Source organism: Diorhabda carinulata, chromosome 4 (assembly GCF_026250575.1).
Source record: "Diorhabda carinulata isolate Delta chromosome 4, icDioCari1.1, whole genome shotgun sequence".
In the NCBI taxonomy this organism is placed as follows: domain Eukaryota; kingdom Metazoa; phylum Arthropoda; class Insecta; order Coleoptera; family Chrysomelidae; genus Diorhabda; species Diorhabda carinulata.
The window spans coordinates 25,016,145-25,036,002 of NC_079463.1; the positions used below are offsets into that span (position 1 = coordinate 25,016,145).

The 19,858-nt window shown below is 33.3% G+C and overlaps 1 protein-coding gene across 8 annotated transcripts in view; it reads right to left on the bottom strand.

Annotated features, from left to right (window-relative positions):
- Positions 1 to 723: 723 nt before the first annotated feature.
- LOC130892756 (segment polarity protein dishevelled homolog DVL-3) overlaps positions 724 to 19,858 on the bottom strand; it is a 30,748-nt gene continuing 11,613 nt past the window's right edge. For 2 of the 8 annotated variants that reach the window (XM_057798339.1, XM_057798334.1), the window contains exons 10-12: positions 19,463 to 19,670; positions 10,829 to 11,029; positions 4,000 to 4,143 (exon numbers count right to left, since the gene is read on the bottom strand). In XM_057798339.1, the coding sequence (XP_057654322.1) occupies positions 4,097 to 4,143; positions 10,829 to 11,029; positions 19,463 to 19,670 (456 nt within the window). In that variant the 3' untranslated portion in view covers positions 4,000 to 4,096. Of the gene's footprint in view, positions 831 to 1,058; positions 1,126 to 3,999; positions 4,144 to 8,605; positions 11,030 to 16,058; positions 16,528 to 19,462; positions 19,671 to 19,858 lie in introns of those variants that run through there. The other 6 variants (XM_057798340.1, XM_057798338.1, XM_057798337.1 and 3 more) reach the window with 6 other exon arrangements.

The following is a 19,858-nucleotide window of genomic DNA, read 5'->3' on the forward strand; positions in this document are numbered from 1 at the left end:
CAAAAACCATTTTTATAACAAAAGGGAAGCCACCTCTCCACCAATTTTTAGCCAAATGGATTCGGGTTTTTGAGTTAAATTTTTTTAAGTTATTCATGGCGTTTTTGCAACTTGAAACATTGCAAATTTTCTAAGTAGATGTAGAAACCCTCCAGGCATTTGACAATCCAAAATATTCATAACTACAAAAAGTTTGAGCAGGTCCTCTAGATGTCCAGAAATGACTTAAACTGAAAGTAGATCTTCTGACAAGTCACTGATCTTCACAATACTAATTTAAGATGGTAAACATAGCAGAGGTCCACTGCAGTTTTGGAAATTTGGAAATAATTTGGAAAATGGGAGGAAAAATGGTTATCTTTGGGAGGAAACTAAGTATTTCGGAGGAAGTAGAATGAGATGCAGAGTCAAGGACCAAATATATTTGACTAGAAAACCAATATGGTTCCCCAAAGAATCTACAATTTTTGTTGTTTTAGAAGGGGGTCCACCCAAACCAGTATTATTTGAAATATATTCCGCAAAAAGTACAAATATAGGAAAAAAAATCAATTTTGGTAGAAAAAATTCCAGATGAGTTTTTTTTTGAAAACATTGCAAATTACCTAACACGAGCTGCCACTAAGTAATGATGTAACTGAAGTAAATTTGATATTTTAATAAGTATTTTGAATACAATATAATAAATTATAAACTAATTACATTTTTAAAATATAGTACTATATATAAAGCAGTTATAAAAAGGTACAAATACAGTATACATTGGTAAATAATCCATTAACCGAAGTTTTCTTAGGTTTGAGAAAATTTGAAGGATATCAGTCCATTATCTGAAAAAAAATATATTTCAATTAATTTTCCGATGTTTATTAAACAGAAGTACGTTGAGTGTAGTGTTAATGTAAAAATTGTGTAAAGTATATTCAACAAAAATTACAATTTAATTATAACATACGAGACGGGACATTAAATCAGTAACTTTTCGAATGAAACACAAGTTTCCGAACTATGTCCTGTGATCTAATTTGAAAAATATTGTCAAGTTTCAAGAATCTTACCTGTGTTATTCTCATGAAAAGCAATTTGATTCAGAAAATTGCTTTCAGACGTAACTTAAAACTGAAACTAAAAAAAATAAATTAATAAAAACAAAAAATTAAATTACCTAAGAAGAGTTAGTCACTGATGTCTTGGCTAAGGTTCTGCAACGAGGTTGAAGTATTTTTATCTATTAATACATACATTATCGGTCAACAATTGTTACCCACCCCATCATCAGTTTATTAAATTTTAAAATAATACACTTCAACTAATTTTTCTTGCAAGGTCGAAACAAACTAAAAATAATAATAATCTTCGTTATTTATTTATGTTATATTTGGAGTGCATAATTGTATTTTGTACATGAGTGGGACAAGTTAATACTTGCAAGTACCGGTTGTTTATTATTCTTTAACTGTCAATTATTTCTTCGGTGTTAATGATTGTAGTTTAATCCTGGTTGAGATTTATACATTTTCGACCCACACATTATTTTGTCAAGTTTTCATTCAATTTCAAACTTGCAACTTTCAAAATGGAAAATACTAAAAAACTAATGGTTGAAATAAGTACATTAATCGCAAGTCTTCATAATTCAAGCAAAAGTAACCGTACCTTTATCGCCGAATTGAAATATGCATCCTTCAGGAACTCAAGTGATAAAAAACGTTCAAGGCGGTCTCGAAAAATCACAACCACTGAAGATAAACTTATTGTATTAATGAGTGAACGTGATCGACGACTCGCGGGTCCCCAGAAAAAGCAGCTTAAATGATTGAATCTAGAAATCTGCTTCGACCGTGGAAAGGTGGCAGTGAAGAACACGACGGAGGCTTGGTGATGGTTTGAGGGTGTTTTCGAGAAAGGGCAACTAGAGACCTGGTTAACTTTGAAGAAAAACTATTGCAGGAAAATGTAATACGTGCTAGCTAGCGAGACTGTACAAGAAATAATGTACTGAAAGTGATCATTTGGCCATTACAGTCGCCCGACCTCAACCCGATTGAGTTGTGAAACAAATTTGACAGGAAAGTTGTCCTACTGTCCTACTTCAACTTCACACGTTCGGAATATCTTGTAAAACGAATGGAACCAAATAGACGACGATTATTTGTCGAAAATTGTTACAGAGAATGCCAAAATTGTACACCGAAAGAATAAAAAATTCAAATTTGTTTTATATATTTCTTTAAGAAGATGCGGAATCCAAGTAACGGATTCCACCAGGAGAGCTGATGGATTTGTGGAACTCCCGTAGCCTACCCACTAAACCGCCATCTTCTGTCATCCCATCCAACCAGGAACTATTGTGATACAGAGTGTACTATATTCTCATCTATATCCAGATTTAGTTGACCAAAAGTAGGTTCTGTTACAAGGAATTTTTCTGGTGTAAAATTAAATGTTACTAGAAATTTCGCTTAATAAATCTAATATTTAAAAAGTTATGTTGGTACGAATCGTGTAACTAGCGCCCTCTATGAGAGTCAGATATAAAAACAAATCCATTGGATGTATCAGCTTCCAAAACATATTCGTATAAAATTTAAATACAATGTTGCCAGTAGTTGCGGCAAAATCGTAAAAATTGTGAATATTTTTTTTTTCTTCAACGTCCTTTATCTTCAATACGGATGGTGTTACGAAAATTTTTTACCGAAAAATATTTTTCAGTTGTCTATCTATTTATCCTAGAGATGGGAACACCTTTTTTTAAACACACAGCCAAATGGACATTATAATTTTAAAATTAAATTCGCGAATATCATTTTCTCATCCCCTTGGTCGAATTCAATCATCTAAGAAGTCTACAATTGAACGTTTGTCACAGAACACAGTTGATTTAACAAACTTCGAAACATCGCGTCCGCTACGAACTATTCCGCTAGGGTTGCACAAGGGTTTAGTCCCCTTCGTTTGTCTAATTCGTGATTTCAGAAAGATCTTTGCAGTTAGGAACACGAAGCACGACCTTTACCAACCTACTTCAAGTTCAGAATTAGTTAAGGGCTCAATATTTTACAATGTGAAAAAAATGCACAATCACTTGCCAATTGGATTAAAATCGATATCATCTTTTACCGTATTCTGCAATAATTTAAGGGCATATTTACTGGAAAGTGCCTTCTACTCTGTAAACGACTAATTTTGTTATTCATTGTTGTTGTTGTTTTCTTCTGTATATTGAAATTTTATTTGATTTGTATCTTTATTTAATTATTTTTATGTTTCTTTTTTTAATTTTTACAAGCTTTTGTCTAAAAATTGTAACAATTTTTTGACAATAAAGTGTTTCTCTCTCTCATTTTTTCTTTTTTTTATTTTTGTTTATTTCGGAATATTTTATCCATTCGCAATTTCGTTGCTGGAAGTACTAACAACCAATTAATTATTGTATTATAAAATGAGTTATAAAAACTATTAATTAAGCTGAAAATGATTTTTCCTTTTCCAAAAATAGTCAGATCAATCCTCCCCACACCTCGGTTTAAATCTCAAGAAAATTTCACCCGCGCTTTATATTAAAAATACAAAAAAAATCGCAGAAATGTATAACCTATAAACAAGAAATTATGTTTTATATAAAAAGCAGTTCAATTCTTCGGGACTTCCCCTAAAATGAGAAAAACCGCAAGACAATTTATCACAAAATAGATTGGAATGAGTTGAATAAGAAGAATTCTCAGGTCAAAAACAGAAAAATTAAAAGGGATGCGAGGCAGATAATATTATAGATACCCTTGAATCATGAGAAGTTGTTGAACCAAAAAAAAAAAATGTGAACGTTACCCAGTAATTCTCAAACATAATTTTTATTTTCGATTTGAGATCTTAGGTTAAGGGGAGGAAGCAATTAATGAAACACTAATTAGCAACATAGTATTTAATACAAAATTGTCTAAATACATTTAGATAAAATATATACGAGAAAGACCATATAGGAAATAAGATAAATGATTTTTATTATCGTTTGAAGAACGTACGTGTCCGATTTATTAAATAAGGAAAAATTGAATACATTATTATCTACAAGTGTTTTTGTTGGTGGCTGGGTTCAAACGTTTTTCTGAATTAGGAAAAACCATTTCCAATCCGTTTCATCTAAAAATAAACATTTTTATTAACTAATATTATCAACATCCAGCTAATTTATTTACGTTAAAAAAATTATTAGTTTCATGCAAATTTCGATTTTAATATGAACGAATCGAGTTTGAATTTACTCCTTCGTTGCTCGCGCGGCGTTTACAAGACCCCCAGGAATCTTCTTGTTCTAGTATCGGTTGAAAACAATTGAACAGCGACTTCTCCCATACTGTACCTTCTACATTTAGACTGAAGAATATTCAGAGCGATCGGTCACAGTTCATGTACACACGTTGAAAAGTTACGAGGTATAATTTGAAAACTGTCATTTTTAGACTAGTCTCAGAGATTGATACAAAAAATAGGGTCGATAAGGTGCCCGCCATTTCAGCTTGTAAACTGTCGGCTGGAAAATTGTCTGAAAAACCTCATAACTTTTTGTAATGTGCGGTTTAAAGCTCAAATAAGAGCGGCGTGATAGCGCGAGAAATTTTGCAGCTGGGAAAACCCTCGTAACAAGTGATCGAAAGTGCCGGAAAACTCATCTGAAAAACCTCATAACGCACGGGAGCGAAACCTTTTGTAATGTGCGGTTTAAAGCTCAAATAAGAGCGGCGTGATAGCGCGAGAAGTTTTGCAGGCGCGTTGGGAAAACCCTCGTAAGAAGTGATCAAAAGCGTCGGAAAACTCATAACGTGTCCGCGCGAAACTTTTTTATTAGGTTTTTGGAGTTCCAATTAAGAGCGGTGTGATAGCGCAAGAAGTTCTGCAGGCCGGAAAACCTCTGGAAAAAATTGAAGAAAATAGGCGTATATTTGAAAAGAAAATTTTTAGTATTCGGCTTAATGGAAAATTATTTTTGATGTCTTCATCAGGTTACAATGGAAATTCGCTGAAATATAATAGTTTTTTATCGCTCGCGTGATTTTAAAGCGTTTACTCATTTTCCACCTACGCGAGCCGCCGCCAACTCTAATTTTTTTTTTTAATTCATTCACTGCGCCGATTATCAATTGATTTTGATCAATTTTCTAAAAATCTTTTGGGAATAATTATTCTTCTTGATAAAGTTGCTCAGTATTTAGTAATGGCTCATGGTACCCCAAGAAACTTTGAGGAACGTCGAGGCAAGATGGTAATCTCGGCGCTTGCCTCTATCATTGCAAAAATGCGTTAAAGATCAGAATTGAAATAGCTCGAAAGGCGTTTGTCAAGTACTCCTCAATGAAATCTAAACGTCAGAATAGGATTCATGGAATGTTATGTGTGGTCAATACTGCTGTAGAAAGTGGAAACTTGGACCTTGAAAGCTTAAATAATTAAAAAACTTGAGGCTATATAGACGCATTCTGAAGATACCCTGGACTAACAAAATCACCAACGACGAAGTACCAAGACGCAACGACAAATGCCTACTGCTACAGAAGATAATGCGGGGCAGAGTAGAAGGAGAGAAAGGCATCGACAGAAAGAAGAAGGCATGAGAAAGAGAAGAAGAAGATTATAATATTTTTTGCAATATCATAATGAAAGGAATAGAATAAGGAAAATATAGGGTCGAGTGGTGAAGAAGAAGAAAATCAAGATGATTTAGAATGTCACGCTAAGTTTGTATTCGGAAAGAGGTTAGATATCTGTGCTCAAAACGTAAGGACACGTTCAGATAACATTGTTAGTCATTTACTTGACGTTAAGGGCATAGGGAAGCTTGTATAGTCCGCTTCGACATGTTGGAGTTTGTTTTTCACTAATAAGTATATTTGTAGCAAAAGAGGATGGTTTAGCAGAGAAAGAGATTGCAAAAATACAAATTTGGAGGAAATGAAAGCTTTTGTACATAGGATCTCATAGAAATAGTAGAATAAATACTGAAGAACTTTTTCAAATGACTGTCACGCTCATTTTGACGACAAAGACACCAGAAATGAGACAAGAGTCATTGACAAACTTGCTCCTATCATTGGAAACAGTCTAATGGCCCTTCCAAGTTGATAATAGTGTTAGCTCGACGGTGAAAAAACTGGACGCACCAATTATTGGTTCTGGACGGAATGTCACCGGAGATAACTGGTTTACCAATAAAGAACTAGTAACTGACTTCCCATGTGTACCATGGCCCATGACATTATTTAATATATTGTTAAACTTAGCAGGTATTAATGCTCACGTTGTTAATAAGGGAAATAAAATCGATGGATTGGACAAAAGATGACATTTTATAAAAAAATTATGTTTGGAGTTAACGAAAGACTATATAGGTCAAGATCAACTTGTTTGCCTAAAGAAGAACATAATACTGGGGGTACTAGTAAAAGTGATCTACAGGCTACAATGACAAATCCCGAACCAGAGAATTCAGGAAGGGAAAGAAAAAAGACATGACTCGATAAAATTATGACTTACATGGAAAATATATTTGATTAAAATTTATATTTTTTCTATTGTTATTTATAATGGTAGTACTTAAAGGTGGTACTATGCTCAATAGGCTTCTTCACCGAAGATTCTCCACTGGATATACACTTCAATGGTCAAACCCCTTCTTACGGGCGAATTCAACGGGTGGTGGTATTGTACAGATAACGGTAAAAACCGAAGTACAAACCTATCTAGGGCTCCTGAAGTTCTATTGGATTTTCTGGATGATCTATGGTATGCTCTAGTGTAATAAAGTCTTCAAGAAATGTTGAGTGATAGCTGCAAGGTCCAGTTGGGTAACCGGAAGGAAACTGAACGACGACGCTCATTCGTTGACAAGATAGGGATCAGCAAATCCACAGACCTGGTTCTACACCAGTGATTCCCAACTTTTTTTGTCTTTCTAAAATTCTTATATCCCCCATGTGATATACATTTTTCGTATTAAAAAATTGAGTTGTTCAATTAAGAAACTTACATGATAGGTTTCAGGTAGAAATCATTAGAAAATTGTTAACCGAACACAGTAAGTAAATTTTCAAAACAGAATCAAAATAACGATATAATATGAAGACAGCACATAGTCTGAATATATTCAATGGTGTGTTCTAGGTGCTGGAGTGTAATAAAGTTGGACAAATGATAAACCTAACCTAGCCTTTACAATTTTTTTGTATAAGAGTAACTAGGAATTAAACGATAATAAGAATTTGATGTACTTTTAACAGGAATATTTCAGCTGCTTAACTGTTTAATTTTTTTTTGAAATTTTACATGTAATAAGCGTATTCACCATGCGAACAAAAATCATGCGAATTGATTATATCAAGATGTAACAAAAAATAAATAAAAACATTCAAATTTAGTAGATTATTAACATGCTTCATGCGGATAAAATTATAAAATAATTGAATTTTGAATAAATACAAATTTAAATTAGAAAAAACCCAAATTGTTCATCAAATCATTTGAAAATTGATTATAAGGATCCTCTTAAATTCATTATTGATTTTTGGGGTGTTTATTTGGGTGACCATACGTCTCGGATCGTCCGTATTTTTCTAGAAGCAATGTTTGTCCCAAATTTTTGAAAAGGTTCTTATTTTCAATATTTATTCTTAATATATTTCAACTAGAATTATTTTTACAAAATTTGAATTGAAAAAATTCTGTACATCAAAATACTGAGACACCATTGTAATGAAGCATTGGTTTGAAGATACAATTTTTTTCATAATTAATTTTAGTCGTTTTTTTAAAACAAAGATATTCATTATGTAACTCTTCATTGAATTTACATTTTCTTTTTTCATAAAAAACATTCTATTTATGAAAAAAAATTGATTGAATAACAAAAGCAAATAAAAATCACAAACTGAATATTAACATAACCTCAAACTGACAAAAATCTCACAGCTAAGAAGATCTCTCCATACTGTCCAACAACCACGATTCTAGGTTGGAATTTTTGGAACCGTTGGTGATGTTCATACTGAACACACTATTTACACTACCACTACACCAGCACTGTCTGATGAGCGTTTCAATAACCAAGTTAAATCTTCAGAGACTTAAGGTAAACTGTTTACCTTTGGTCTAGTTATCGAATCGTTTGTCGGAGTGTTATTGTGAGTGTTCTGCAGATACTACTCCAGGTAAGATTATGTTGGACAGTTCGGAAAAACATTTGTCTTGGTAGTAACGGTAAAATAGAATCAGGTCGGTGAAATTTCTTCTATGCTCTAAACTGTCCAAGTTTCTGGTTGCTGATCTTCGGTATTGATTTGAATGTCTTTAATATTCTCATAATTATTGTTATTTTTGAAAAATTCGAACTAGTAGAGTAACGATGGAAAGTGAGATAAAAAACAAGAGAATTTAGAAGAAACTTAAGGAACTAATCCTGATATACAACCGACTGAGCAATTTATTGCTTTTGCTTGAACAAACAGGTCTATAAAAAAAAATACCTAATATTTAAATAAAATCATTTAACTAAAACATTTTTTTACAAAAAAAAATACAATTACTAAATTTAATATACAGTTTAAATATTTTTTAATAAAATTTATAAATATATATATATATATATGTTTAAAATATACAAAAAAAATTGAAAAATTGAAAAAAAAGTTATGTAAAATCTACATAAAAAGCAGCAGACATGTAAATTTGTGCCTAAGTTAACTAGTGTTAAATAAATGCAAACACATAATGTGTTCCAATATACCAAGTTTTTTGCAAATAAAAAAAAAATAATATAAACGAACCCCCCAGACGCATAATAAATTATACCAAAACAAATATGCAACATTAAATATGTATTATAAATTCGATGGTACGAAAAGATTTATTTGATGTGGTTTTACCACTTAATCCATGATTGTACCATCCACCATAATTATAATATAAACAAAAGTGAAAAAGATAAAATAAAATTTTTTTATATGGTATGACGTTAATAGCATTAAAAGTATTCTGCAGGTACAGCAAGGATTTCTACGTGCCATAAAACCCAGGTGAGTCTTCCATCTTTCGGGAAAAATTTCACTATCCTGGAACCAATTAAAACACCATCGATACTAACACTCACAATCACACCGTCTGAGAATCGTTTGGATAACCAAGTTATCGTTTTCGGAGACTAGAAGACGTTGTAATGGTGAGTGTTTATTGTTGTAGTAGTGTCGTAAATCCCAGGCAAGTCTTCCATTTTTCGGGAACAATTTCATTATCCTGGAACCAATTAAAACACCATCGATACTAACACTCACAATCACACCGTCTGAGAATCGTTTCGATAACCAAGTTATCGTCTTCGGAGACTAGAAGACGTTGTAATGGTGAGTGTTGGTATTGTAGTAGTCACGTAAACGGTTTGAAAAATTGCATTTTCATTTTGGTACAATTCACATGGGTCTAGGCTAACAAAAAAAATCGCAATTGCACTTTTCCCTTTGCAAATTATGTATATTATTTTGATTTCGAGGATTTTCCTGATTGCTTAAAGTTTTTAAAAGTTATGTAGAGTTAGAGTTAAGATACGACACATAAGAAAGGAAATTGAGACAGGGGACGATTTGAGCCCCAAAAAAACGAAGGTGTGACAGAGAGAAACGAATCTACTTCTAAAAAAATAAGGTTTTAACGTCCTCGGCCCTCATATCACTGAGCTGGAGCAGTGAATCAGTGACTCCAAGCCTGCTATACTGAATAATAGAATCGCCTGGTACACAGACGGCTCCAGGAGAAAAGGCTTAGCCGGAGCAGGCTTCTGCTCAATCTGCTCAGATACCAGAGCTGACATATGACTCTTAACAGATGAAAAGGTGTGCTCTAGGCTAGTCCTACAAAATATGGCTTGTCAGACGGACTCACCAGTAAGATTGGGATCTGCGAACTCATCATTGATGTAGCTAAAAGTGTTGATATCGCGAAAGCACACATAGTTAGACCTTATGCGTCTCACACCAACTAAATAGGCGCGAAATGCGACCTGGGAGCGGTTTTTTTAACCCGACATGGACATCTAAGACGCCAACTCACCACCATGAGCATCACGGACGATCCGGATTTCTGCTGGTGCATGGAGGAGGATGAAACTGTAGACCACATCAACTGTGAGTACCCAGCACTAACATCGGGGTTACAGCGCGGTTCAAACGCTTGTACAAGCCTCGCAACTTAATGACATCAAAAGGTTAAAGCTTCTCAAAGGAAACATCAAGTGCTCAACGGCCACGCACAATTCTACTATGAACTATCTGTAGTTTGGTCTTGACAAGAGAATTTTTGTATATCCTGTATGTGGTTATTGATAAGATGTTTCAAATTAATTTCATTCTATAGACGAGTGGAATAACTCTGTACTTAACTTCTAATTTTCATTTCAAGTATAGAGAGTTTTTTTGGATATATGGAGAATAGATTAAACCTAGAACTTGCTTCTTCTTGACAGTAAAACTGTGAGTTCTTAGATTTTCGAATATTTCAACAGTTATATCGAAAATTATTTCAAAAATATGTCAAATTGGAAAACGATCAGAAATAACCAATTTGCAAAAAACTTTGTACATCAATTTTATTGAGTAGACGTTAAAAAAATAAAATATTTTAATATAGTAACGTGATTAAAAAGAAAAATCATTTTCGAAAGTAATTTTTTTGAAAATCAAACTGTCGACTCAATAAAAAGATAAATAATAATCAGTCACATTCTACATAACATCCACAAACATTTCACATGGATTACCCATGGCAATTTTAAAAGATTGTCTACTACCGGCAATGTCTTTTGACTGTGGATTTGTCGAAACTTGAGTTCCGCTGCTCTGTTCTGAACCGTTCGAACTACCATTTCCGTTTCCGCTGGTTTTTGGTACGGCCGAAGAACGAGGTCCTAAGGAAGTGATGTCGCTGTCGGAAGCGCTGCTGTGACCAGCTGCAGTATCTTTTAAGTGTTCTGAACCTCCTGATGAACCACCTGCAAACATTTTTTTTTCTTTACTAATTTTCAACAGCAACAAGATGTTATCGTTAGTTAGTAAATGCAGTAAATTTTAGACAAGACGAGATAGTAAAATTTCGATAACTTACGAGGGTTACTACTTAACTTTTCAGATAAGACAAATAAAAACAAATAATCATGATTTAATTCGGCTTTATTATTTTTCAAAACATTCTCTATTAACATTAATACACTTTTTAGACGACGCCATCTGAAAGTTGTTCGTTCTGTATTCATTTAAATACCGAAAGTTGCGTTTTTAGTGTTCCATGTAGTGAAAGTGACAGTTGCGTACTGCAAAACACTTTCGGGACGTTCTGGAGTACACAACTTCAACTTCCTTAAACGTGACTCTAGCCACTTCAATGTTGACAGTTTCAGATGATTTTGCATAATCTTAAATTTTTAATTTTCTGAAATTATTTTGTTTTATTCGAAGTTTTGTCTAAATTAATGAATGACGATGAAAAAGAAAACATCAGCGATGAAGTTCATTATATTGTTCAATAAATAAAAAGTAGCACTTTCAGTCCTTGGCATACAAATAACTATTACATGCGTGCGAACCAATTGTCTAAGCATTTTTTCCATTCCGATTGAGGTACCTCCAAAACACGTGATTAAAACGCATCAACCGCTTCTTCAGGTACAGAAAAACGTTCATGTCGCAAATTATTTTTGATCTGCGGGGAATAAGAAGAAAACTTTTGGTGCCAATCAAGAGCTGTACGCCGAATGACTTCGAATGTTTTTACTATCAAAACAATAAATTCATCTTCAGCGGTTGCGGTTTTTAGACGTCGTCTTGAATATTCTCTATATCCTGGTGGAGATAGAGACTGGTCAACTTTTATACGCAAAACTCGATATGAAATCCATTCTCGAATGTTTTTAAGCCAAAAGCTTCCTTTGTTCCTACACCCCTTTGACTTGTTTCAACTATAATCCATTATTGTCTTTTATTAGTTTGTTTTTGGTAATGTCTAGCGAATTTTGAGCATTAATCTATGCATTAACATCTCTAATGCTTCAATGCCGTTCGGAATTTACAATTTCACGGTCCATACAGCATCGTTCCCTGCCTCATTTTCATTAAATTGGTTTTATCCATTGTTATACTGATTCTGTTTTAAATCCGCATATCTGGATCTGGCTGGTACGTTAATATGTATGTGTGATCTGGAAGGCAACTTAACCCTGATGAAATTACTGTATCATCCTCTTACCCTCAGAATATAGCAGGCGGGATGAAAAGTTCGTAAGCTGACACATAGATGGCGTTACTATTATTAAATCCATATGATTTTCAGTGCCTTAAAAGACAAATGTATAAATGTGATTTTGGTAGTTTGAAAAGGAGTTTCGGGTGTTAATGAGCATTGATTTTTGACAAAAAAAAAACTACTATTGAAACCAAAGCTTGTGTTGATGAAACTTTATTCGATTATTTCCCTATGAAATTTTCATTTTTGTAGTTGGAATTTTTGGAACCGTTGTCGATATTCATTCTGAACACACTGTTTATACCACCACTCACGATTACACTGCCTGACGCGCGTTTCAATAACCAAGTTATCATCTTCAGAGACTCAAGGTTAACTGAAACCTATTTTATACTAAAATTTCCCACCTTTTCCAGTGAACATCCTCAAATTCTAAAGTATAGATGGGGCTGTAAGGAATAGGCCTTTTGACGCTATTAAAGCATTTAGCAATTTCAATGCTTTCAAATGCATCCAATAATTTATTGTTGGATACATTCCAATTCATTATAGCTCCCTCTATAGTTCAATAGTCAAGGAATGCATGAAGATTTCCGCCAAGGAAGTTTTCTCGCCGGAATTAATTTTCGCGGGAGAAGGTTTATTAGTAGGAAAATTTATAATAAAACAGGCGAGTGCGGTTGTCAGTAAGTCAACGCGTTGTGGACTTATGGGCAATGAGAAAGAGCAAAAAATTCGGGAGTGAGTAGATGACGTGAAAATAATGCTGTGACATGAAAAAAATTACTCATTTCTGAGTTATAACGAAGTTACGAAATTAAAACTTATATACTACACTACTATCTAAAGGCCAGGGGCGGCTAATGCCCAATGGTAAACAATCCGTAACTTTTACATGTACAATCTAAAGATGAATTTTTCAATCGATTTTTTAAAAAAAATGGTACTCTTTGTTTAACTCGATAAAATTTATGGTTTACGAGATATGTAGATTTTTTTTACATGCCAAGTAAATCGAACGCCATAAAGAGACATTCTGAAGAAAATAATCATAAATTGTGATTATTCATCGAAAAAACTTACAGGAGGTATTACGGATAATAAATAATTCTAAGTATCGCTGACCATTCAGGTCATTATCAAAAAAATATGGCCTTAATAAATTATTTTTGATCATTCCTGCCTACACATTAACACAAAATCTATGTTGTTTCTTTGGGATTCTATGGGAATTAGTAAAACAGTCTCGTGTGAAACCAGCTTCACCAGTAAACGTCGTGTTCGACAGTATGCAGTTCAATTAAAAACGTTTAATTGTGTTTTAATACCTCCTGTGAGTATTTTCGATAAAAAATTACAATTTATGATAATTTTTTTTAGAATGTCTCTTTATGGCGAACGATTTTCTTGGCGATCTAAATATCAACAAATCTCCCAAACCATAAATTTTATCGAGTTAAACCAAGAATACCTTTTTGTTAAAAAAAAATCGATTGTACATATTGTACGGATTGGTAACCATTGGGCATTAGCCTCCCCTGGCCTTTAGATAGTAGTGTAGAATTATTTATTCCGTCAAACACACTATGAGAACATACTTAATCATCCATTAAAAACTCATAATATTCGAATGTATAATTTAGAAAATATACTCAAATATAAGTTTTGATTTTTCAACTTTAAAATCTTATAACTCGGAAACGAGAGGTCATTTTTTGTGAATTATTTTCACGCAATCTACTCACTCTACTTTTTGTACCACCCTGTAGATATCAAAATTGTTTTTATAGGGTGGATAAAAACTTTTGACCCGTAGTATATATTCTTATATTGAAATGTGCCTTATTTATTTCATAATTTTCGTATTTATATAGGGTGTATTAAAATTTAAATCACTTAGATGTCTACTCATTGAGTTACAGGGTGTTTTATTTAACTCCAGTTGCGTAGAACATAGAAAGTGACTGTTTTTCTCACTTTTTACCTAAATAATGTCCGCGTAACGTCGAAACGATTATATTTTAAGATATTTATAGCTAACTTATCTCGATTTTTTGTGGTAATAGGATTTATGGAACGTTTAATGGTGATTATCACTAAATAATGTAGTATCGGTAGTCTAGCAATTCCCCAGAAATATCGGTCAACACTTTGAGATTTGTTTCTTCAAATTTGAGAAACAAACTAAGTATAAAAAAAATAAATTATATGTTAGTTTAGTTTTTATAATCAAAATAAAGAAATTAAATAAGGGAGACCGGAAAGTAATGACATTAAATCGAGACCTGCGGTCGGGATAAAAGGAAATCCGAGGGTGCGATATCGGGAGAGTTCGGTGGTCGAGGTAATTTATTAATTTTTTTCTAAGGTTTGTTTTACACACTGTACTCGAATTGTAGTGTTGCAGAATAACGCCTTTCGTGTCGTAGTAAAATGAACCTTCATAATCTTTTATAACTTTTATTTATTTCGTTAGAAGAATTATTGACCTAGTATTTAGGAGTTTAATGTTTAGCAGCATCATTAAACCTAGTTGTCTATCCAATAATATTGATGCAGCTAAGCAAACACTACAGAATGTATTACCTTCATAAAGCAAATCAGTTCTTATAAATATTTAGGACACGAAATCTGTATCAGAAAAAACAACCAGACCCATGAGATAAAACGTAGAATTGGGTTGACATAAGAAACGAAAGCATACCTCTCACGTTCACAAAATACTAAGCGATTAAAATACGAATTACACAGAGAAAAAATAAAATGGAACTGATCCAAATTGGATGGGCGTTGGGCAAAAAAGATTTAGTAGTGGAGACAAGACGCACACCGTAGAAGAAGACGTGCAGATGAGATAAATGATGATGATGTCCACATCGGTTCCCAAGGAACTGCGAACGATTGGAACGCTCTTAGGTAAGATTTGGACACCAGGCGAGCTGTGTACAACGTTCATTCTTGTCTTGATAGGTGTGAAAGATGAAACTTCCATTTGATTCTTACGCCAGGTGTGCAAAAACATGGTGGTGGCGGTGGACATTCTTTCTCAAGTGTGTGAGGTGTATAGAGAAAAGTGTATGAGTGCAGAGACGCGCATGACTAATAACGTCATAGCCGGCCTTCGATTTCTGACCGAAGAATTGAATGACCTCAGCTAGATGATCCTGAATTCATAACATTTTCATCGCTTATAATATGATATGTGCCAGATGGGACCTGAGAAATTTTTGGACTCTGTTATCATTGATCCAATACAAAAGAACAATCTCGTCAGAGAAAACATCAAAAACTATCTACTGGCAAAGTGATGGCGAGTGTCTTTTGGGAAAAGTGCTATTGTGGTGCGAATTCCTGTCTACTGGTACAACAATTGATGCGAATCGCTACTGTTAAACGTTGAAAAAACCTGGAAAAGCATGCTCACAAATGGAGTGCGACTCTATCAAGACAACGCGCGTCTACACACTGTCCGACTGATCTCGTCAACAGATTCGGATGGAATACTGTCTAGCACTCCCCAGACTTGGCTCCCAGTGATTACTATACCTTCCCTGAATTGAAAAAACATGTTCAATGCCAATAAACATGTTTTTAATTGTGAAAATTCGTTGGAAACCTTTGTGGACAAGTCAACTGTTTCAAATAACCGTTCGAGTACCTCACTTAATTTAAAATCTACACCCATCAATATTTATCAGTCAGGATCATTGAAAAGACCTACATACATATTTTCTTGAGCTAAAAAATAAAAATACAGGATGGTACATAAATAAATAAAAGAGAAATAAACGAAATACAAATATTTTATTAACAAAGAATAACTCAAACAAAATATTAAAAAAAAATTGTTAATTGAATCGAATAACACAAACATAACGATATTTTATTAAGTATAGACGACGGCGACGATCGTATTAAAGGGATGGTCAATAAAAAAAATACCGTATCACATTTTGGATATTAGATAAATGATAAACCATCGGTTTGTTTTAAGTTTTAACTAAAAATCTTCTGTACATATATATGGTATCGGTGAGAGTATTTAACCCTAAAGTTTTCTTAAAAATATCAGTCAAACATCGAATATTCATATTTTCGACTTGTACAGTACTGAAATCGAAAGAATATCACAGCACCAACCATAACTTACGTAAATTTCTATCTTTATTTAATAGCTAATTTAGCACGAACGGATTTTTTAACTGCTCTATTTTAACCCTCACGAAGATTCAGATTCTATCAAGCGAACATCTGAAAAAGAAGGTTTTATATTCTGATATTTTGTTAAACGAATCAAGTACATACCTATACTAGATGTCAAGTACTTTCTACTACTACAACTATTTTACAATTCACCAAAAAAAATCACTTGAATCACTTATAGACCAGAGCATAGTGGCGCATTAGTTCGCAAAATTGTTTTAGTACGATTTTTTTTTTAAAAGTCCGGCAGGTGTTGATATCTTTTGACGTTATTGTTTAAACAACGAAAAATTAAATAAACCAGAAAAAATGCATTTTTTGCCAACAAGTATTTTGTTTATATTCTTTACAATATTTCGAATAAAAAAAGTCCTTACAATCATTATCAGGGCCGGATTAAGCTAGGGGCTTGGGGGGGGGGGGCTATAGCCCCGGGCCCCATCATTTGGAAATCATTCTGTATTTTTTGATGTGTTGATACCACAAATCTAACGTATTGATATTATTTTGTGAATTTTTCCGGGTTTTCGAATTCCTTAAGGGGGCCCCGTCATTATTTTAGCCCCGGGCCTTATAAATCTTAATCCGGCCCTGCTCATTATCGTATCTCCTTCAACCCATCATTTGTTATGAATTTCTTAAAATTAAAAATCGCTGAAAATCCTAATTTTTTTGAATTAAATAATATAACTAAAAAATCAAAATGCTACAATTTTGAGCTGTTCATAAATAATTTCAACTATAACCTAAATAGATTTGAAAAATTTTATTTTTTTATATATTTTATTCACATTATAACAATAATCTTCCTTCGCCCATACACTTCCATCTCTATGTACGAGGCGTGGCTATTAAGTAACGAGACTAAGGCTGCTAAGCTGTCTATAGACAAACCTGTGTAGCCGTAGCCCTGATTTGTATAGAAACTGCTTTTATGTTTTGCCGGCGAAAAAATACAGCAAAGGATTATAGTGAAATTTCACATGAAACTTAAGAAAGCTGCGGCCGGAACTTGTAATTTAATCAAACAAGTATATGACAATGAATTTTTGTCGTTTCGACGTGTTTTTGAGTGGTTTAAGCGTTTTCAAAATGGTTGGGAAGATGTTGAAGATGATTCAAGTTCGTGTGACCCTTCCACGTCAAAAACGGATGAGAATATAAAAAAAAGTCGAAAATATTGTTTGATTTGATCGTCGCCTAAGTATTCGTGCGATTGTTGAATCTATATAAATTGTCGAAGAATGTGTACGACTAATTTTAACATGCGAAAACTGGTACCTTATTCCACACTCTCCATTAAGTGGTTTCTAGTCAAGTACAACATTTCAATATTATACTGAACACAAGGTTCACACTACCATCCACAATTACACTGTCTGATCGCGTATCAGATAGTGTAATTGTGTTAGTGTAGACAGTGTGTTCAGTATGAATATCACCAACGGTTCCAGTAATTCCAACTTAATTAATCCCAATGTTAGACCACCCACCTTATTCGGCAGATCTTGCACCATGCGACTTCTAACTCTTTTCTAAGGACAAATCTGCATTAAAAGGAACAAGATTTTTGTCTGTTGAAGCTGTGATCTAAAAGAACTAACAGAAAAAAATTTCCTGCACTGTTTTGAACGATTGAAGATTCGCATGTAGCGATAGAGGAGGGGTATAGAAGGTAATAATAAATAAATGTACATAATAATCAATTTGGAGAAATTCACAGATCTATTTCAATACGCAAAATGTCTATTGGCACCATTCACTAAAAAATTCGTGACTTTAATTTCTACCATAAAGACACGAGATAAAGAAATGAGTCGAATGAAGCTTTATTAAAGTCTCTAATTTCAACCGACAATGTTACAATAATGGGCTTTAATTCACGGACGAATACAGTCCATTGATGAATACTTTCCACGGATGAATATTATCACCGGATAAATACCACCCACAGATTAAATCTGGCATATATACTATTTTTAATTCCAATATATTATTTTCATTTATTCAGAATGAATTATACAAAAAATTTATTGATAATTTGATTGTAAGAATAACCTCAGAAGTCCGTGGCAATTGGACACGAATGATTAGGTTAGGTTAAGTTAGGTTAGGTAATCAGAATTTAATATGAAATAGTGGAAGTTCGACGAAAATTTGTTTTATGAAGGAATAATAGAAACGTCCTTTCAAGCCAAAAAAAATCCTTGAAAAATAACTATATTGTTATATACTATATTTTATTATCAACAGCCGCCACCTGTCAATTTGAAAAAAGGGGGATGACGAAATTAGTCAAAAATCCACCACTCACTTCCACCCATCCCAGTATGATTATTGTTATTGAACCTAAGTGTGTAAAATTCAGCAACCGGTTCTGAGGATGTCCAAATGGTTTGGAATTGATTATTATTGTGAATATATAATAAAAAAAAATGTGAACATAAAAACCTATAGAACTTAACCTTTCACCTTAAGTTCTGAACGGCAGGACATCATAATCACCCTCAACCGAGCTGTGCCTTCAATATCATTCAAATGGTGAGATTTACAGAAAAAATATAAGATACCTTTTTTGCATAGCATCAAATTTCCAACAAAATTCGTCAATAACATATTTCTGTACGAGAAATTAATGATGAGGTATAAATTATTTTCTAATTGACCAAGAAAAAAATAAAAAACTCTCATGTGGAGTATCCTATTAAAATTAAAAGATAACCCATTTTTCCGTGTCAGTACCCATATATAATATATGGGTGAATAATTATTGGTTGGTTGTTTAGTATATTTTCCAAGTTTCCGAAGTTCAACAAATAAAATCTAATTAATAAACGGTTCGAATACGAAAAACTATTGGAAAATAAGAAAAAATATGACGAAAAGCCACATCTTCACTAGAATCTATTAAAAAAAATTAATCGATAAATAATTTAATCTATTTCAACGCAAATCAATAGAAATTATTCAAATAATAACTTACCGCTTCCACTTAAAACGGATTCCTCCTTATTGTAACCGTACACTGTATTTTCGCTGTAAAATGGCATCGGCATATATTCCAATGGATTGTATGTACCGCTATATGGCATGTAATTAGGAACGTTCGGTAAAGGTCCCACGCTATCTGTATCACCCTGTATTTTGAGATTGGTCATTGCAGAACAAAGATCGCCAAATATGTAATAGCACTGTAACAAGAAACGAGTACATTAACAACATCGATAGACAACAATGGCTATTTGTAAAACAAGGGAGGAAAATGCCACATGTCTTCCCGAGGATGAAGTTTACTTCATTCAAGGGAGATAATAGAACTTCCCTCCCATGTTATACATATAACAAGTAATTTTTTAAATGATCTATTTATGAAAATAAC